We start from the raw sequence: 19,935 nt of genomic DNA, 5'->3' as shown, positions 1-19,935 counted from the left end.
GATAGCAGCTTAGGATACTAATTCATGCACAGAATAAACTGCAAACCTTCTTGAATTAAGTATAAGCATCCAATAGTAATAACTGCTTAAAAATCTCCCATAACCCCATTGGTCAGCTTCAGCTGTCAAGCTTATCCCCACACAAAGCCATATGAGATGAACCTGGTCCAAAAATCAACAAAACACAAGATTTTTGCAGATCACTCCAACCAACATCCCTGAAGTACTTAAAAGGAAGCTGTATTTCTACAGTAATACAAAGAATATATGATGTGCTTGGAAAGAAAACTGACTATACCCATAAGGGCTTGAACATACTGACTCCTTTGCAGGTAGCACCATCTCCAGCTCCCCTCAAGCTACAGAACAGAACAGGAAACTTGCAATAGCCTACCTCAGGTACTCCGGTTATAATGCTTTTGCTCAAGACACACACTAATCCTGTAAACTACCAAACTAAAGAAACATTTGTGATAACATAGCTCTCCTTGTGTGGTGCATCTCACTGTACAGAGATTGGTCACTTATTTTTAACAGTTCATTCACATGGTTTTATAAGTACCTTCTCGATGAGGGTACCACATGCCAAGCACTGTTAGTAAGCATTTTTACTTTAGCAGCATCTGTAGAGGCACATTCCAAGACCTTCACTTCCTTTATAAGATATCAGGAGAAAGGCACACCTCCCTCAAAGCCGAGTCCATAAAAGATGACTTGGCTCTAATGGACGGGGTGGTAGGAAGATGGATTATGAAGGCACATAAAGAACAGCCATAGATAAATGACAGCTGGCTAATTTTACTGACTACCTCGATACCCATTCATACTGTGGTCAAATATAAAAGTGTCACCGTCACGCTAAAATGAGGATCATCAGAGTCAATGCACAAGCAAGGATCACAGGATGGCTCTTCCAAAGGCAGGATTACTTCTGACTATTTTTGTAAGCATGTAATGCTTCAGAACTGTGAAAAGGTACTCTGAGATAGAATTTACTAATATATTTCTGCATTGTTATGTATTTACACTTCCATCAAGACCGGAGTAAAGATGGAGGTTTCCCTTTAGTATTTCAGTACACAGCTAGAACATCCAGCATTAGGTTCCCTGTAAGATGACCAGGAGTCCCTTGATCTTCCATCTGTAGCTATGAAGAGATAAAGGTTCTTTTGAAGAGATTAAGTCAGAGCATATTTACATGTCTAAAGTACAGACAGTCATTTCAGCAAAAAACAATGGGCTGGATAACTGCTTGTTGTGACAGTTTAAAAACAGAAGCCACCATAGATAATGTAACTCTTAGAATCAGATTGAAGTCTTTAGTTTTATGGATAGCCACACAAAGAAAATCAGTCACAAATTCTGATCACCTCGTCCCTTTTGCAAAGGTATTTCAAACCAAAAAGGCTGTTTTAAGAGAGAAATACAGCAGTAAGCAAGTGGCCATATGCTCCTGATGAAGAAAGGCATCAGACTAAAGTTTTCTTGAGGAAAAGCAGCTCTAACCAGTGGGATAAGCTCTACTTGGGTCCTTCAGAAACATGTTAATGTCAGGGAAAGCAACTAACTGACAAGGAAATCACAAAAGTGAAAGGCTATTTTAAAAATGTAAGAATCCTCAGTGATGGGCAAAGATGCAAAAAGTTCTGTCACAGCCTGAAAACCATCCTTAAAAGAGAAAATCTCTGAGCAATATAGAATTCAAAAGTTGCAAAATTTTATCTGTTGAACAGGCATGAATGGTGGACACAAATCATCAACCTCGAAAAAAAATATAACAAATAGTTCTGTTATAGAATATCCTAAGTTCTAATACAGAATATAATAGTTCACTGAACTGAATGTTTTGGAGAAAAGAGCTTTAAGATTATTTGTTCAACCTGTGCTCTTTTCCTCAGGAAGAAAAATAAATAGGCCGCTAAGGAATCTGAGATACCCAGGTGAAAAGGAACTATAACCACAGATTGTGTTCCAAAAAACCTCAGGAACTACTTAACTTTGAAGCTATCAGTTCATGTAACCATATGGAACTCCATAGAATCGAGCATAGTTCTGTGTGCTCAAAGAAATCTTAATTACAAAGACTTCCCGCAAAGTCTGAATACAAACTTTAAATGCTATTTGTCTTTGCACTGCAGAGCAAATCTCACATCAAAAAAGGCATCTGTTTCGAGAATTAGCAAAAAGCATGAGCTCCTCACTTACTACTTACCCAAAGGTTTGGCTTCAGTCTTAAACAACCCAAGACCTCCTATTCCAAGCATTTCAATCACAACAAAATAAAGAAACAGGAGAATGAAAAAAGACTCAGAAAGCAAACTCAGAAACCTGTGAACTCAGATGAAAAGCCTGGAGTCTAACCAGCCAGAGAAACAAACAAGAAACAAATACGAAATCTCTAAACACCTCCCTATACAGTTAATCTTAACAAAGAAGATAACTGTCCCCCCCACCCCTACATTTTTCTAACCCAGAATGCACGATGGGAGACTTTAATGGGATGAAACTTCACATCTGGTTCCAGAAGCACTGAAATCTGTTTTCTATGATCATGCTCCCTCAGAGCCGTTTTCAGCTGAAAGTTTCATTTACCTGAAGCTGTATAGCGAACTTGTCGAACAGCTGTGTTTAATTTGATGTCTAGCCCTTCTGCCAAGGCTACAGGCACACATGAATATCCATTCCTCACAGTCAAGTGACTGCCTGTGAATTCAAAGTCATCATCCTAAAAGGAAGATGCATAGAAATGAATCACATCATTCAATAGTGAATTATCAGCAACTTTGCACAGTTACAAATTTTTCAAAAAAATATTCCTAGACATGAGCCTAGAATATTTGAAACCCTTTCTGTTATTAGCCAAATAACAGTAGAGAAACTTTCAGGATAAGGTATTATTAGAGACTGTTTCAGCACCAAAAGCTCCCTGGAATTCCACCTCCAAATAAAAATCCATGTAAGAGATGGGTTATCTCCAACAAAAGCAGACAGCAACATACAGAAACTTCAATGAGAATGAAATAAATACAAGTTTTTAACACACTGCTGAAAATTAGCTACCTGGTCCCAGTGCTTCAGTGAAAGTGTAGATAGAGGTGTAGCATTAGCAAATTCTAGGTTGGCAAAATGCCAGTCAAGTATTTGCCTGTCTCTTGATGACAGATAAACATCACTAGAAAACAAATGTAAAAGAAAAAAAAAATATTTAGTTTGCAAATACATTGCTTTTGAAAACTTTATTCACAATCTTACTTCAGTCCCTCCATAGTGAAGAAGCTAAAAATCTGAATGCAAACAGATTCTGTTTTTAATATTTGTACCTCACTCATGAAGGCTCTAATTCTGGAGAGAGGCAGAGCAAAAGAAAAAAAAAAATCGTGAGTCCATAAAACTCACACACAAAAACACACACACACACAAAAACACACACACATACACACAAAAACACACACACACAAAATCTCTTTAAAAATCTCAAACTGATTCTGCTCTCTACTCAGTGGATTTTCTTTTTGTTGAAACTGATTAACATGAATATTTCAACTTTGGGTTAATAGCAGAGACCAACAATAAATACAGCAACCTTTACTTACACAATTCACACAGGGCACTTTCAAAGAGTTCACACATAAAATTCCAGGTGGAAATTAGAAACTTAACTTTAGAAATAAGAGTAACAATGACTTATGTAGCACATATCAAAGAATAGGCTAAAAATCAAGCAGAGTCACACCAGCGCTGTGCATCCCTTTAATCAGACACAGGCATGGTATCCACACTGTTTCTACAAGCAGCCAGTGCTCAAAAGGCCTGTATGCCAGGACAATTCAAGAAGAGCTTGGCAGCTGGCTTGCCTGCAGCACAGTAACACCACAAAGATATAGAGAAGTTGGCAGCAGACCAGGCTGAACATCCTTGCAAATGAGGACCCACTGGGCCTGCACAAAGACGTAACAGCTTATGTTACTGTAAACTACAGAATGGGCCAAGTACAAGTCAGGAAAGCAAAAGACAGAGACACAGCATTTGAAATAATAATACTAGCAAATATTTACAGTGAAAAAAAAGTGTGCATTTTCGGTCTATGGAATCCTAAACGAAACAATCACTAAATCTAAAATGGTATATAAAGGAAAAGCATATTCTCAAACTGAGGCACTAAAAGTAAACAAGAAGAAAAAAAAGAAAAAAAAGAAGAAAAAGAAAACAAGAGATGCGCAGAGGAAAAGTGCATAAGTATTCACAGCACATAAAGCTGACTTCTTTCTATCCTTCAGCATGCCAACTTTTATTGGCAGGCTTTTCAAATCTCAAAGGCATCCTGACATGAAGATACTAGTTACAGTAAGGGTTACTGCTGTAAGGCATCCTAACACAGAACTACCTTTTTGCGTTTGAGTCACTTATAAAATCAAGGAACGTAAGTTCTAAAACTGAGGAAGTACAAACTTCACATGTGAACCTTCCTATCTTACGAATTACCATAATGAGAAAGCATACCATAGCATTTTCGCAATCCAATAAAAAAAAAAAAAAAAAAAAAAAAGTTTTAAAAGATCTGTTTCCCAGAGTATTCATTTTTATAGTTTGTATTTTTACCTTGGCGGATTGGCTTCTAGTTCTTGAAGCTTCTCTTCCAGCTTTCCTTGCGTTTCTGCCAATTCATCATACTCCTGGTAAGATTAAAAGCTAATATTAGAATCGGTTTACTCTGAAAAAGATTTAGTGGCATCATGTAGGCTCTGACTTGATCCAGTCCTCAGTGAAATCAGAGGAAAACTCATGGGTTTCAGTGAGATCTAAGTCATGCTCTTCAGTTTACAACATCTAATCCAACATATTTCGCACTTCTGCTGTTCATTTATCCAGAAGCTTATGTCATACTGCAAAAAGATTAGGATGCTGATATTTCAGGAATCTAAACAGTCAAAGCTGAACATGAAGATCCATCACAAGTGTGGTATTTAAAGGGCCCCCTTAACACACAGAGCTGTTCTACATTGCACAGAACGTATTTCTAATTTCTCTATCAAAGGGTTATTATAATTCTTTAATACTGAAGATAAAAAAATTTACAAAGGGGAAGGAGGCATGCAAAAGGCAACAAAAACATGATCTAATTCAACTTCCCTTCATTTTTTTTTTTTTTTTTTTTTTAAAAACAGTGGTAGAACACCGTATATATGCAACAAACATTTCCTTTCAAGGCAGAATAATTTGATTTGATGAGTGTCCACAACAGAGACAAAAGCATAAAGCTGTTTTTTCACAACAAAATAGAAAAGCTTCTACCTTGGAGCATGTCATATATGGAGATTTCAGAAGATCAGATTATTTATACAGTTATTTTAATGCTGTCACAGTTAGTTGATTACCATCTTTAAACATCTATATGGAATACCCAAAAGCCAATCAAAATTTTTCCACTAATTCACTGGGGGGGGGGGGGGTGTGCAGGGGAATAGAGGAGACTTTTACTGGCTTTAAAACACTTCTTGGTACTATATGCAACAGTAAAAATTATCGCTAAAGGCTACAGACACAAACATTGTTTGCATTAAGATTCCATAGATTAGTTCTGGCTCCACTTTTTTGATAGTGAAAAGGTAAGAAAAAACTCACTCCGTTTTACTCCAATATTTTTGCCATTAAAGTTAATGCTTCCTAGTTAGAAGACTTGCATTAAGGGGCTTTTTTGCTAGGGCTGTTTTGTGTATCCCAGAACTAAAGAAATGTTTTCTTGAATGAATGGCAACAGAAGAGGCTTGAGAACTGTAGTTTTTTTTTTTTTATCTACTTAAGTCTACGCCATATGATCTCAACATCTGACTATAAAAATGAGATTCCTCAGTTAAATCTTGCAATCTCCCTTGTTATCAAGGGAGATGAAAAAGAAGAGAGAGGACAAGCCCTACTCAGTCTAAAAGGCCCTAAAGCAGCAGGATGAACACTTCTAAACTCAGGAGCCTGGAATTTATCATCTGTAAAAGTAGATGAGATAAATCCTATTTTAAATATCTGTTGTAGAATCCATTTAACCAAGTGACAGAGAAGATCAAGAAACAACATCCTTAGCTTTATGCAATCTTGTCCCTTACTGTTCGTATATTATACCGTCACATAGTAGAAACAAACTACTCAGTCCAGATTTCTGGATGTAGAGTCCAGAACTAAGTTTCTCTGGTGACAAAGGATTGCAGGATGATCCAGTGACCAAAGGATAGTTAAATGGTACTAGTACTAATTAATACTTTAATCGTTACTATTAATAATTCTTATTTTAAAAGACAAGTCTATTTAAGGATATTGACCAATTAGAGTATACTTTCTCAAAATAGGATAATGTGCCATTTATTTCATCTTTGCCTTTTCACATAGATAACACTCCTGAACACTAAGAAAGCAGGAAGATCCACAAGAGGATAAAATATTGTACTACAAGGTAAATGGAAGTCCATTTTGTGAATACACCCAACAGATACACATATGCCAGAGGTTACAGATTAATTCCAACTAGTGCCAGGCTCATTGTTGTTTTTAAAAACTGAGCCTCCTTTTCAGATTAAAAAAAAGGCTTCTTTCCTCACTAAGTCTATCTTCTCTTTGGAAGCATGGCAAAGGAAGACAAAACCTTCTATAAGTTTATTTCATTATAAGAAGCTGGGTCCCAACTAGGACCTAGCCACGAGGGAAAATCAAATAAACACAAATATTCCAGTCCAGTACGATGCCAGACCTGGCAGTACATATCATTAATGGTGAGTGAGCAGAGATGGGGGGAAGGAAGGGTAGGGAAACTTTTCCAAAAGCTCGGTAAATATCCAGGGAGTAGCCAAAATGTTGGGCTTTAAATTAAATACTTTCTGACATGCCAGTAGCTGCAAAATAATCTTTGCTTCCATCTGACCAAGATGTCTTTCATGATCATAGAAAAAAATCATTTTTGAGGTTTCTTTAAGGCATCAATGTGTATGCAATCAGAGGGGCATCCATTCTGCTTATCAAAATTTATCTTTGTCAATGACAGTCTTTGGAGAGACAGGAACTTTACTCTGGAAACCACTATTTCCATCTTAGAGGAGCAACATCCTCTTTAAATACAGATTCTATTTCCAGACTATTATGAGACTCAGCAGTTAATGGGGTATGATCTAAAATATATCTTTCATCATGTGAATACAGTCTTCACCGTGTGAGTGCTCCCTGACATGAGCTGGTAAGGACAGGAATCTAAGGTACTTAATGCTGTTGTATTATCAATATTAAAACCCAGAGTTATCACTTATCACGTGCTCAGAGAATGTTAGTTCAGAGTGAGAGTTCCTGGAAACATTTATACTGACAATTTCTATTTCGCTGCTCAAGGCTTCAGAGACCTTTGCTTTAAGTGTTGTATATATGTCACCCTTTACCTTGCAAAGTGCAGTCAGATCTCTATGTTTGCTTTTCACAAGGAACTCTGCTGTAATATCCCGAGGTGGTTTCACTTCTGATGCTTCCTTGTACTGTTGATGGAGTTCTTTAATCTTCTCTTTTAAACTCACCATCTTTTTCAGGTGGAATAGGAGAAGATAGAAAGAAAGGCAGGCAGGGATGAGGCAGATTTCAAGCAAGTTACTATGTTAAATGGATATTCTTCTCAAATCATGCCACTAATACCAGAGAGACTTCCTCTGTTCATCAGACATTACTTACATGCAGATCTGCCTCCAAGAAACTCCAGCTAACACCACCAAACCCCTAATAATATGGTTCATCTTCAACACATCACTGATTTCTTAAAAATTCCTTGCAAATAGTTTAGGATATGAGCGCTGTCCTCAGACTACTGCTTCACAGAAGCTTCTCAGATGAAACAGACTTCTGTCTACCACAGCCAAAGCACTCTATAGAGCTCAGAGACCGCCTATAACGCTTCCTACACTGCAAATGATAAGACTTAATTAGTTATTCTTTCCTCTGAATACCTGACTTTAGTGGAAATAACTGTAAAAAATCCTCTGAAAGATGGCAAGGAAAAGTAAAACATTTTAAAATAAACTGACTGAAAGCTTCACTCATAATCAGCATCTCTAAAGGAAGATACCACACAACACTTACCATACCTGTCCTCTCCCTTTCTTTTCCCAGATCCGTTTTTTTACACCCTTTAACCTAATTCTATCTGTGCTTCTCTTCACATACAGGGACAAAGTACTCTTACATGTAAGAAGGAAATTCCTATGACAATATATAAAATCTCCACTTAAATAAGTTTCTTCAAAAGAACATTTTTATTAAAAAAGAGGCAATAATTAGTACTGCAAAAAGTTATATACTTTCTCCAAGCAGATTCCTTGTTTATTTTGGAGAAGAGAAAAAGATTCTCCAAGGTTAAAAAAGTTGCACCAGTGAAAATAGTTCTTTGGGACTCTGTCACAATTTAAGGCCTCTGGCAGGCCTCAGATGAACAGAGATATTTAAGAACAGCATTAATGGCAACTTTCTGGTATTTTTCTGTGAAAGCATTTGTATACTTTGTCACTATTGGAGGAGCACAACGCTAATGTCTTGTTCTAATGTTATGACTGGACAAGACCTGACCTTGTTAAGAAGATCTTTCAACTCCTCCTGTGTTTTCACAATCTTTTTCCAGTGTTCAATCTGTTCATCCTTCACATGCTTCTCCTGTAATCTGGAAGAGGTAAGAAGTTAAGAGTCAGTGTCACCTTAAAACCCTAGCAGTATTAAGAGAACTCATTATCATAATCTAATGACCACAACGCAATAAAGCACACCTCAAGTGACATTTTAGTAAGTAGTAGTACAGTAACTAGAAAAATTAATACAAGTTTCTGTAAATAATGGATACTTGATTAGCTGAAGCAAAATCCTCTGAATTACCTATTATTAAAAGGTATATTACAAATGCCATTAGCTTTCAAGTAGGGTAAGTGGGCTTTATGTATATGATTGCATATTAATTCAATTATCTACCATCATTTAGTGTATTATTCATTTTCAGGGAACTTTAATGTTTTCTACTTTAACTAGTATCTCTCTTTGACATGCTTTGCTAAAATAGATAGAAAATGCATGTACAATGAGAATCTAGCAGAGGTCAAACAGGTGTATTAAATGGGAAATGCTTACCCTAGAGGCATCACAATTGTTTCAGATTTCTTTGAATTCTTCCAAAAAACAGGAAAGTCTATGAACAGTGAAATCACTTACTGTATGACAACTTCCAGAGCCTGACCTAAGGAGACAGGCTTATTATTGAGAACATTAAAATCCAGTTGATGACTGAGGTAGGAGGTAGCTTCCAAAAGACGATTGAATTCTTGTTCCACCATTTCATCCTTCTCTTTTGGAACCTAGGAATGAAAAGAACAAGTTTGCTTCTTAAAAATCTATTCATAAATAAATAAATAAAAAATATTGGTCACCAAAGCTCAGAACCTCAGAGACAGGACATCAGAGCAGTGGAGAAGAAATTTTCAAGAACATCACTAGAGAAGGTAACCTGTGCCATTGCTCTGAAGTCTTAATGCAAAGCAACACCAGGTAGATAAAACTCAAAGTGCTTCCATTCCTCAAATCAGAGCAAAGAGCAAGGCACAGTGCAGATACATTCTTACAGTAGTCCTCACACGTATCACTTGCCCTGAACTACGCTGACACTTTAAAAAGACTGCAGTGAACAAAAGCAGTTGATAACTAGCACTTGTGAAAAGAAATTTAACACCCTTAACTCTCTCAAATGGTCAGACACCAAGGCCTGTACAACACAAAGGCACTTTGCCAGAACATCTAACCAAAGAAATGGAAGAATAGTTTGCAAACCACAGTGACAGCTAGCCAACTCCTCTTCCATGAGGAAAGCAAATCAATGCATGGCCCGACAGATATTTCCTTACTGGAAGATGACTTCAGTAAAGCTTCCAGTAGGCTGCCTGAAGCCAAAAGAACTCTCCAATGTTAGGATGGCCCCAGGCAACCACAAGGTCTTAGAAGGCTTGACATAGCTCAATGGAGCAGATAAACAGTAACTTATCTTCCAGAGTAGTCAGCATGACTAAGAGCTTCCCCATCACCTCAGCTTTTCCAGGATGAGGGAAGAAATACTACAAGGTACTTCCAGAATGCTTGTAAATTAACTCTCACAAAGACATCTGTTTAAATACTCTGTGCCACTGTGAAAACATCTGTAATGTAATGAAGTGTGCATATATTGAAAAGGTCAACCGTAATACAGTACTATCAAGAGTTAAATCCAGTCTACGATAAATTAAGGATAAAGAGAACACTGACTACTATGAGAAAGATTAGAAAAAGAAAAAAGTGAATATCTCAGAAAGACTGAGAAAGCTCTTTGATCATTACTAACAAGAGTAAAAGGAGTTTGAAATGTGCTGTTCATACAGATAACACTATTGTTAGTCCATATGACATAGCTCTCTACCAATTGCTATTCATCCCGAATTCTAAGCATACGCTGTGTGATTTGGAAGGCTGTAGTCATATCTTACTACTCCAATAATTAGTACTCTTCTTCCACTCCACTTTACAGCTGGCTACACTGTAAACATTTGTTCTTGTGCCAGCTGCTATCTTCCAGCTCATTAGATCTTTCTTCTTTGCTACTTTTCCAGACTAAAACACTGAGGTTCAAAATGACAGTCTTATCCCCTCTCAGACTATATATTCATATGCAAAACAAGCTAACTTTTCAAGCTGCCTATACTAAGATACTCTCGATTCTTTCATTAATCTTAAGAGAGACTTTCTTTGGAATTGCCTTCTTAGAATCACACTGTGCTCTACAGGCAATGTGTTACTGGAGACTTACTGCATAATGAAATGAATTTCCCTATTTCTGATGGATCTACATTTGTTAGGACATCTTAAGACTGAAGGGCTTCCCCTATCCCCTTCCCAGGTGCAAAACATATTAAAGGCTCAGCTACTAATAAATTAGCTTATTCCAGGGGAGGGAAAAAAAATAAAACAAACAACAAAAGATAGTGGTTAAACAGAGCTGACATTTGTTTCAAAGAGGAGCAAGTGAGACAAATATCTAATCTAAGTCTTCTAAAACTTGATTTTTTGCACATGAATTCTTAACTTCAATCTTAACTTCAGATTTGTGAGGTTTTTCTGGGAAGAGTAAACAGGAGCCTAGCTTCCAAATACATAACTTTTTTTCAAGTTTTAAAAGACTTAGTGCAGATATTACTACACTGACTAAAAGTGGACACACACTCTTCTCCCTCTCCCCTTTCATGAAAGTTGTCTCATACTAGATCAACAGGTTGATAACAAATATAATGCTTATTTTTAAGAGGTTTATGAAAAAAAGTATCTGAAGTATCAGACTTACAGCTTGTCCATTTGCTTCATAAAGTGGGCATTTTTGTTTGATCTTAGCCAATTCCATGTTTACTTGTTTGCTGACCACAGCCATGGGATTCCCTCCTGGAAAACATTTTGTGTAACTGAATATTTTGTCTGCAATTAAAATCAAAATTCCACAACAAAGACTCTTCAAAGACCGTAAATGTACCAACTTCAGCACAAAACACATTCAAGTAAGCCAAAAGACTGCCAAAAGTTTACTTTCATAGAAATTCTTGCAATAATATCACACACACACAAAAAAAATTTCCTGCCTCTGAATGCTTAAAGATTACTACATAAAAAAGGATGATTATAAAAGCAGAATCCCAGTGCAGCAGCAACCTTAGCAGGAATGAGAGTTAGTTTATAGTTATAAACATATCTTCAAAAGGCTTAAGAGCAGAGTGGCTGAAGAGTGGAGGAAAGTTCCCAGAGCTGCAGAGAAACTTTCAGAGCTCTTGAAAGTATGGTGATATGGAGATGGAACCTAAGGAATTAAGCCCCTAAAAAATTTTAGGGAAACACCAGCAAGTGACATCAGTGAATACGATATATGAAGATGAACCACGTAGGTGAACTATATGTGGAAAATATATAACCAAACAGATCAGAAAATAATCTGGGAGATTCCATGTAAAATATGAGAAAGGCAGAAAGCAATCCACTTTATCCATCCAGAAATAAGAAATAAATTAACTAAAAATAAAAGCTTTTCTGTAAATATGGCAGAGGAAAGAAAAGGAATGGACACAAATGGAAAAGTGCTTCCTGAGCTATAAAAATGTTAGAAAGAAAATGCAAAGAAGAGGTAGCATAGATTTCCTCCTTATGAACAACTTTGGGAGAAGTTTTTATGATCTAACTTAGCAACTCTGATTCTGAGATCCAATCAAACTGGACCTCTAGTTCAAAATACAGAGGAAGGTTCAGCCTACTGGACAAGTAGCACAGAGTTTAAAGGAGGTCCAAATGAGTCCAAGTGTTTCAAGTTCAACAACCTGGAAGGTACTGGACAATTAAATTTGTTTTTTTTCCCCACAATTTTCTTGCAAAAGCAAGCTGTCACAAAAACAGAAAAAAAATCCCTATCCAAAACCACAACTTCCACCTCAGTAGTTCTCATTTTTTACACTGTGGGAGACACCCATGATGAATTAAATATAGAAATAGGGTCTTTGGCTGGGCAACCTTGAAGCTGGGATTGTACTATCTCAATACTCTTTGTCTGGAAAAAGGTTTTGTTAAGTAATTGAATTAAGAATAATAATAATAATAATAAAAACAGATATATGCCATGCCACATGGGATGTCAAGGTCGGTAGTCAGCGAAACTTTGTTGGGTTTTTAAGTTTTTATAAAATTTTATCATTTCACTGCACTACTGAATAGTATTCCACATTAAATATCTGTACCTTCTTAATAGAGTAATAAGTATCAATAATGGATATCATCTAATAAAACTGCATTAAGAAGGAAAGAAATATGGCTTGCTTGGCATTAATTTTAGAATTAATTTTGAAATCATTTAGAGAAAAGACTTTCAGGTTCAAATCTTAACTTTAACAGGGCTTTTCCTTTAGAATGACTCTTCCTTTCCCTCTTTTTTCTGTGAATGTCAAAAAACATACCCTATTTCCTTAGCATTTCTCTCATCTTCTAATTTTGCTATTTCCTTATCAGACTCTTTGCTTCTTAACTAATCTCACTATTTCTTACCTCTCTATATTCAATTGCAGCTCAAAAGATACTTTGGAAGAGTCACGAGAACAATTAAGACGGGATTACCTACCAACTCCATCCTCAGACCTGAGATCAGAGGCTACTGGCAGCTGGGTAAAGCAGCTTTAGAAAAATTTGCTTAGCTAGTGCAGTGAATCCAGTTCAGATACCATATTACAAGAATTAAGTAAAGATACAAAAACACATGCTAAAAGATAGCATGCCAAGGAAACAGCAAGAAATTCCACTAAGCATGAGTGAACGATTAAAAAAAATGTATCACAACATTTGACAACATGACAAGCACCTACATGATTTCAGTGACCAGTGATAACTAGGGCAACAACAAAAATCCCGTCTTCTCTTGTGGGCTGATATCTATTATAAAGATTCAATGATGAAAAAACGCTAATTACCAAAGAGGTCAAACTAGAATATCAATTTTAGATAGTTAAAAACCTCCATTACTTTAACTGTGAAAGGAAATAGCATAAGATTAAGATTTCAGACTTGTAATAGCCTGACACACAAATTCCCTCTCCCTTCCTTTTTATTTTGGAAGACTCACCAAGTCCTGTCACCACCATTGCTCCTAGATCAGCAACGTAATTCCCTTTGCGAAATGTAGCAACTCTTCCTCCTACTCGGTCCTTTTGAAAGTACAAAATGTTAGAATTCAGGTAACATTCAGCAATACAGCTCACTTAAGTCACCACTAAAAAAAAGCCACCAATAAAAAAAGTCACCACTTCTACAGAAGATGGATAAGAATTCTCATTGTCAGTATGGTACACTTTTCTGATTACCTCTGCAAACAAACACTTGGCTCAATTATTTGCCTAAGACAGACTAAAATGTTTAAGTTGCATAAAAAAACCCCAAAACAAACACAAACAAAAGCTATCTAAACTGATGTGGAAGAAATTTAAATATACCTACACAGTAGCTATACAGAGTAGTGAGATCTACTGTGATTCAAAGAATCTTATTGACCATAGACTGATTAAATTATATTTTAGATTTACTCCTTCCATTTTCTACTCCAATTCCAATAGCTATATTGGAAATGATTCAAGTGTAGAAAAGTTCAAGTGTTACAACTTGTTTCTAACGTAGCATTAGAAAGATCATCAGCCAACTTTTCCTACTTATTCTCCACAGAAAAGTCAGCTATCAATCAATAAGATAGCCATAAAGAAACAGCACATTTTAGTAGCAGAAAAAAAATGTTTGATTCCTGACACATACTTCTGACATTTATAGACCCTCCACCCCCTTTTCCTACCACTTTAACCTTCAAAAGAAGAAAATCCTTCTTTCCCTAGTCTCAAACCACCTAGTAGGATGGTATCTGAGAGAAATACCAATTAAAATACAAAACAAATTTCCCAGACAGCTACCAAGTCATACAAACTCTGAATTCAGATTCCTAGTAATTAAATCAGTAATTCAGAAGCATGTAAGCATCTTTAATTTTTGGGGCTATTTGTAATGAGTGGATGCAAAAGAAAGATCAACTACCACCTGAACCACTGAAATCATAAGAGACAGTTCTTTAAAAAATACTGACTACCAAAAATAAGCAGTCTAGAGAAAAATGGCTCTGAAAAAAGACTTGCAAGTTATTCTAAAATGGACTATCAGATATACACACAGGTTTTAAGAACTGCTAGCTTCAGCTGCATAGAAAACTCCTCAGGTTACAGCATGAATTTATTTCTTCTAGCTAAAAACCACAACACATTCAAGTAAGCAAAGAAATCTAACCATTAGATTCTAATTTAAGTATTTTAAACTTGTGTTCCACTTAGCTCTAGTGCCATGAAACGGAGCCAGCAGCTGTCACTACCTATCCACAACAGCAGTAGCCAGCAAAAAGAAATGTCTGAAACATTAATCTGTACAAGTTTTTATTAGCATAATCTGTGCAAGAAGCTAACACATACACAAAATGAAGTCAAGGAGTAAAATAGAAGATAAATCCCAATGTAAATACTCAGTGGACTTATTTGTTTAAAATGAGTCCGAGAAGTCTTCAATCAGTTAGTTTTTATGAAAAAAAATGAACTTAGAAAAAATGTCCACTTATTGGGACAGTAGTAATATCTTAATACTGGAAAAAGAATCACCTATTTCATGTACAACAGCCATATCTCTATACAACTTAAACAACTATGTTAAGCACACAGTAATAGACACGGGGAAAAAAGAGTTAATGCAGATTGTTAAAAGGTGCAAAAAAAAAAAAAAAATCCTGCTTGACCGTATATGGAAGGAGAAAATAATATTGGCGAAAATTCCAAACATTAATTCTATTTAATGGATGGGTCTGTGAAATAAACTTGTATTCTACTTTTCAGTGACAAAAAAATAGTTCCTAATCACGAAAATAACAAGATTTTAGCATATTACTGGTGAGTATATGGCACTGGTACCTAACTCCTCTGACAAAGCATTAACCAGCTACTAATGCAAACATATATATTCACTTGCTAGTGAGACAGGTTTACCTACCCAGCACCACATTCCAGCTGGCTGTGTCTACACACAAGAGTTTAATCATCTTTGGATGTGCTGTTGGGATGCTTAGCCTTACCCTAGCACTGAATACAGATACTGGTTAAGTTTCCAGAAAGTAGTAAAATAGCACAGAAATTTCATACCCTGGCTTCCAGAACTGTGACATCCATCCCAAAACTCTGCAGCTGGCGAGCTGCTGCCAACCCAGAGACTCCAGAACCTATAATGATCACCTTTCCAGTCTTCTTGGCTAAAGACAAAGAAAATGTTATAGGCTATTTATGTGCATTACTACAATTCAAGGAGTCACATTAAAGCTGAATGTAAGACATAAAGAATGAGAAGTAGCTTCCTTCTCATCAAGAAGCTGACAAAACAAACTTAAAAGAAATAGCCACAAAAAAGCCGTTTTAAATAAATATGTACATGATATGGTAACATGAAATCACTTCAACAATATTTCTTAGTTAACACAGGTGTAATAAAAATTCGCCAGAGGCACATCTCTGACAAGGAAGAAAAATGCTTCTGAAGGTCAATTTATTGAAGAGATTGATTCTCATTAATTACTGTGGGATATAATATCATAATTTTATTTCTTACCACCTCAAAAGAATAAAACCTTGAAAGCTTTGGAGCTGGATCAAAGTATTCATCAATATTATTTAGCATCAGCATCTCAAACTGCTGCAGGGGCACTGAAATAGGGTAAGCTTAACAGTCTTACGAAGTTTCTGCTCCTTTAAAGTTAGGAATCACAAGATATATAAACTTTTATATAACTATTGTTAATGTTATCTAGTTTTCCCCCCACTAAAAGGGATTTAATTTCATGAGCATCCATTCATTTCACACCTGTCAATGACCACTCAGCTTTACGGAACTTTACATGCACTCTCTGCATTACAAAATAATAGAAATTGAAAACAAGAAGCCCACTTAAATTGTTGAGTATCGAATTAGGGAGAAAATTAGACTCACAGAAGAGTCTCCAAAAGCAGAAGCAATGGCCAACATCTTGAAAGTTGGCCCTCTAAGCCCCTCTCTACAAAAAAAAAAAAGACCTAATTGCACTCGATTTACATTCAAGTTACCTATAATAGATAAAAAAGGCAACACACCAGGACTGCAGTATAGATAGTTGAGAGGTCCTACATGAGTTTACTGAGGTCACACCGATCCAAACTAACAGCTCGGAAGGACCCACACTGACTATGCAGTTGGGAGATAGTGCACTTAGTTCCAGATGACACCAGTGGCCTTTTATCCAAAGCATTTCAGCTCCCATCATGCAAGTTACAGCAAGCAAAGTTACTCTATTACAACAAGTTAGTCCCTAAGCTTCTGGTAAGGGAATGAACCACAGAATGGTTTAGGTTGGAAGGAAACTCTGGAGATCATCTAGTCCAACCCCCCTGCTAAGCAGGATCACCTAGAACATGTTAGACAAGACTGTATCTAGGCAGTCTTTGAAGAAGGAGACTCCACAATCTCTCTGGACAACCTGGTTCAGTGCTTTGTCACTCTCACAGTGAAGAAATTCCCCCTCACGTTCAGGCAGAACTTCCTGTCGTTCATTTTGAGCCCGTTGCCTCTCGCCTTATCGCCTGGCACTACTGAAAAGAGTTTGGCCCCATCCCCTTGACACCCCCCCCAAGGTACTTGTATACATTGATAAGACCCCCTCTCAGTCTCGTCTTCCTCAGGCTAAACAGGCCCAGCTCTCGCAGCCGTTCCTCAAAGGGCAGGTGCTCCAGCATCATCCTCGTAGCCCTACGCTGGACTCTCTCCAGTAGCTCCATGTCTCTCTTGTACTGGGGAGCCCAGAGCTGGATGCAGGACTCGAGATGAGGCCTCATCAGGGCTGAGGAGAGGGGCAGGATCACCTCCCTTGACCTGCTGACAACATGCAACCCAGGATACCATTGACCTTCCTGGCCACAAGGGCACATTGCTGGCTCACGGTCAACCTGTCATCCACCAGCACTCCCAGGTCCTTCTCTGCAGAGCTGCTCTCCAGAAGGTCAGCCCCCAGCTTGTACTGCTGCCTAGGGTTATTTCTCCCTAGGTGCAGGACCCTGCACTTGCCCTTGTTGAACCTCAGGAGGTTCCTCTCCACCCAGCTCTCCAGCCTGTCCAGGTCTCTCTGAATGGCAGCACAGCCCTCTGGTGCATCAGCCACTCCTCCCAGCTTGGTATCATCAGCAAACTTACTGAGGAGGCATTCTGTCCCTTCGTCCAGGTCATTGATGAATAAGTTGAACAAGACAGGACCCAGTACTGAGCCCTGCGGAACTCCACTAGCCACAGGCCTCCAGCTAAACTCTGCAACACTGATGACAACCCTCTGAGCTCTGCCTTTCAGCCAGTTCTCAATCCACCTCACTGTCCACTCATCTAATCCATACTTCACGAGCTTGCCTTCTTCTTTACTGGGCCTAAAGACAGACAAGTTCAACAATTGTAAAATTCAAGTATCATATAAGAACATGACAGAATTAAGTGGTGAGTATTTCTGTTATTCAAATGAGGAACATTAGACAATGACAGCTACTGAACTATCTACAGAAGATCTCCAAATATTTTAAGTAATTTATCTTGGGACTGAAATACATGACTGATCTCAAAATGGAAAATAAGCACCTAGTAAAGGCTAGAATGCCATCTGGCTATTGTCCCAGTACCATAATGCAAAATTAGAAACAATTTTTAACATTCTTACTTGGAAGGGGCTTCACTCTTTTGTAGATACCAAAGTTGATTAGACCATGACGCTCTAGATAGCTGTGTACTCTGTGGACTAGTACTGTATCACCTAAAAATAAATCGTAATTTTTTCTCATTATTCTATACAGTAGGCAGAACATGACTCCTGAAAACATTCACAAGCAAATATGACACAGCAGTAACACACAAAGTCACATGGAACACATCCCTTTTTCCACCCCAGGTCCCTTACTGCACAATCCACCTTCCTGAAGACGACTGAGGTTAAACATTTTCTGAAAATCACCAACTGTTTCTTTGTTATACTAGAGTTCTGAATATTTCCTGGAAAGCAATACAAGAAACTAAACATTTTTATTATCTATTGTAGAAGAACATACTATCTGAATTTTGACTATAGAAATCTGTAAATCTAACCTCAGAACTGAAATGCCTATTTGCTAGTACCACGCTGACCCATTGTGGGGTACTGAATTCTCACTTAAAATAAATAAATATTGATATTTCACTATTCAGCAATATTTGACTGTTTTCATTTCAGTGCTAGTTTCCTTTTCTGATTACTTATAGGTCCTCTCTATCTTTTTCCAATTAGGGTCTTTTTTTAGAAGACTGAAAAACTCTGTTTTCAAGCAGTAATATCTCACTCTTGCATTGCCTTCACTCATGGCTACTCTCTTCAAGCCTTATATAACATATCAATTCAGCCCAGAAATCTTACGAAACTTGCAATTGCAAACCACCGTCAAGTTGGATCAAACCTTAAAAAGATATATATACCAACTGCAAATTGATTTATCACAAGAAGCCTAAAGAAAATTATCCTATTGCATATTCCAAGCCAGTGTGAGTATATCTTCATATATTCATTTTGTACCCCAACCCAAAGTTCCACTAACAAAAGGACCTCCTGAAGTCTTCTCTTGACTTCAAGAAACTTTTGCCCTAACTGAAACTGAAAAAGAACAGCAATGAGAAGCATGTTAGCAGTAAAATAATTAACTTACTATTATAAGGTGCTTCTAACTGTTGGATAGTTGCCTCAAACGTCAACTGAATCTTTGGGTTATCCAACCAAAGTTGCAGCTGTATTTAAACAAACAATAGGACACATTAAGCAATACAGAAAGGTGTTTTCCATGTGCTTGTTTGTATTAGGAGATGAAACACTGCAACAAGTTAAACTTTCTGCAGTGCTATCCAACTTACATTAATTAGAATTGACTTTACTATAAGGAACAAGAGATACAAAATGGTAGTGCCCGAATGCTTACATGTACAGTTTTCCTTCCATTTGAATAGTGCACCTGATGTTTTAATTGTGCATTTTAATTCGGCATTTCTTAACATCTGACGTAGCAGCATCAAATTTTAAGTAGCTTTCGTAAAAGCTAGAGCAGTACTTACCATCTGATGAAGTGTATTTATCTTAGACCTTTAGACTGTTATTTCGTGAAGGTAAGTTAGATTAACACCGAATACATTGGCCACATGCACACAAAAAAGAGCGTTTAGAGGACAGCTACACCCCCCCCCAATGAAGCAGTCAGACGCTAGAACTAAGAACTATCTGCAATTTTAATTATGTCC

General features: G+C 37.2%; 2 protein-coding genes across 5 annotated transcripts in view; one reads left to right on the top strand and one right to left on the bottom strand.

The window, feature by feature from the left end:
- The window catches only part of LUZP1 (leucine zipper protein 1), an 87,968-nt gene extending 69,108 nt beyond the window's left edge, over nucleotides 1-18,860 (top strand). The window contains exons 5-6 of one of the 2 annotated variants that reach the window (XM_062593874.1): nucleotides 13,116-13,212; nucleotides 17,861-18,860. In XM_062593874.1, coding sequence (XP_062449858.1) covers nucleotides 13,116-13,212; nucleotides 17,861-17,868 — 105 coding nt within the window. In that variant the 3' untranslated portion in view covers nucleotides 17,869-18,860. Of the gene's footprint in view, nucleotides 1-6,378; nucleotides 6,443-13,115; nucleotides 13,213-17,860 lie in introns of those variants that run through there. The other variant, XM_062593875.1, reaches the window with a different exon arrangement.
- Nucleotides 1-19,935, bottom strand: part of KDM1A (lysine demethylase 1A) — a 51,659-nt gene that overhangs the window by 13,414 nt on the left and 18,310 nt on the right. For 2 of the 3 annotated variants that reach the window (XM_062593880.1, XM_062593881.1), the window contains 11 exons: nucleotides 19,353-19,431; nucleotides 18,341-18,433; nucleotides 15,762-15,868; nucleotides 13,667-13,748; nucleotides 11,363-11,457; nucleotides 9,214-9,356; nucleotides 8,584-8,674; nucleotides 7,413-7,547; nucleotides 4,600-4,673; nucleotides 3,061-3,172; nucleotides 2,593-2,725 (listed from right to left, as the gene is read on the bottom strand). In XM_062593880.1, coding sequence (XP_062449864.1) covers nucleotides 2,593-2,725; nucleotides 3,061-3,172; nucleotides 4,600-4,673; nucleotides 7,413-7,547; nucleotides 8,584-8,674; nucleotides 9,214-9,356; nucleotides 11,363-11,457; nucleotides 13,667-13,748; nucleotides 15,762-15,868; nucleotides 18,341-18,433; nucleotides 19,353-19,431 — 1,144 coding nt within the window. The remainder of the gene's footprint in view (nucleotides 1-2,592; nucleotides 2,726-3,060; nucleotides 3,173-4,599; nucleotides 4,674-7,412; nucleotides 7,548-8,583; nucleotides 8,675-9,213; nucleotides 9,357-11,362; nucleotides 11,458-13,666; nucleotides 13,749-15,761; nucleotides 15,869-18,340; nucleotides 18,434-19,352; nucleotides 19,432-19,935) is intronic. The other variant, XM_062593882.1, reaches the window with a different exon arrangement.

Source organism: Rhea pennata, chromosome 23 (genome assembly GCF_028389875.1).
Source record: "Rhea pennata isolate bPtePen1 chromosome 23, bPtePen1.pri, whole genome shotgun sequence".
NCBI classification, from domain to species: domain Eukaryota; kingdom Metazoa; phylum Chordata; class Aves; order Rheiformes; family Rheidae; genus Rhea; species Rhea pennata.
The sequence above is the reverse complement of the archived record's forward strand: the minus strand, read 5'-3'. Positions and strand labels throughout refer to the sequence as shown.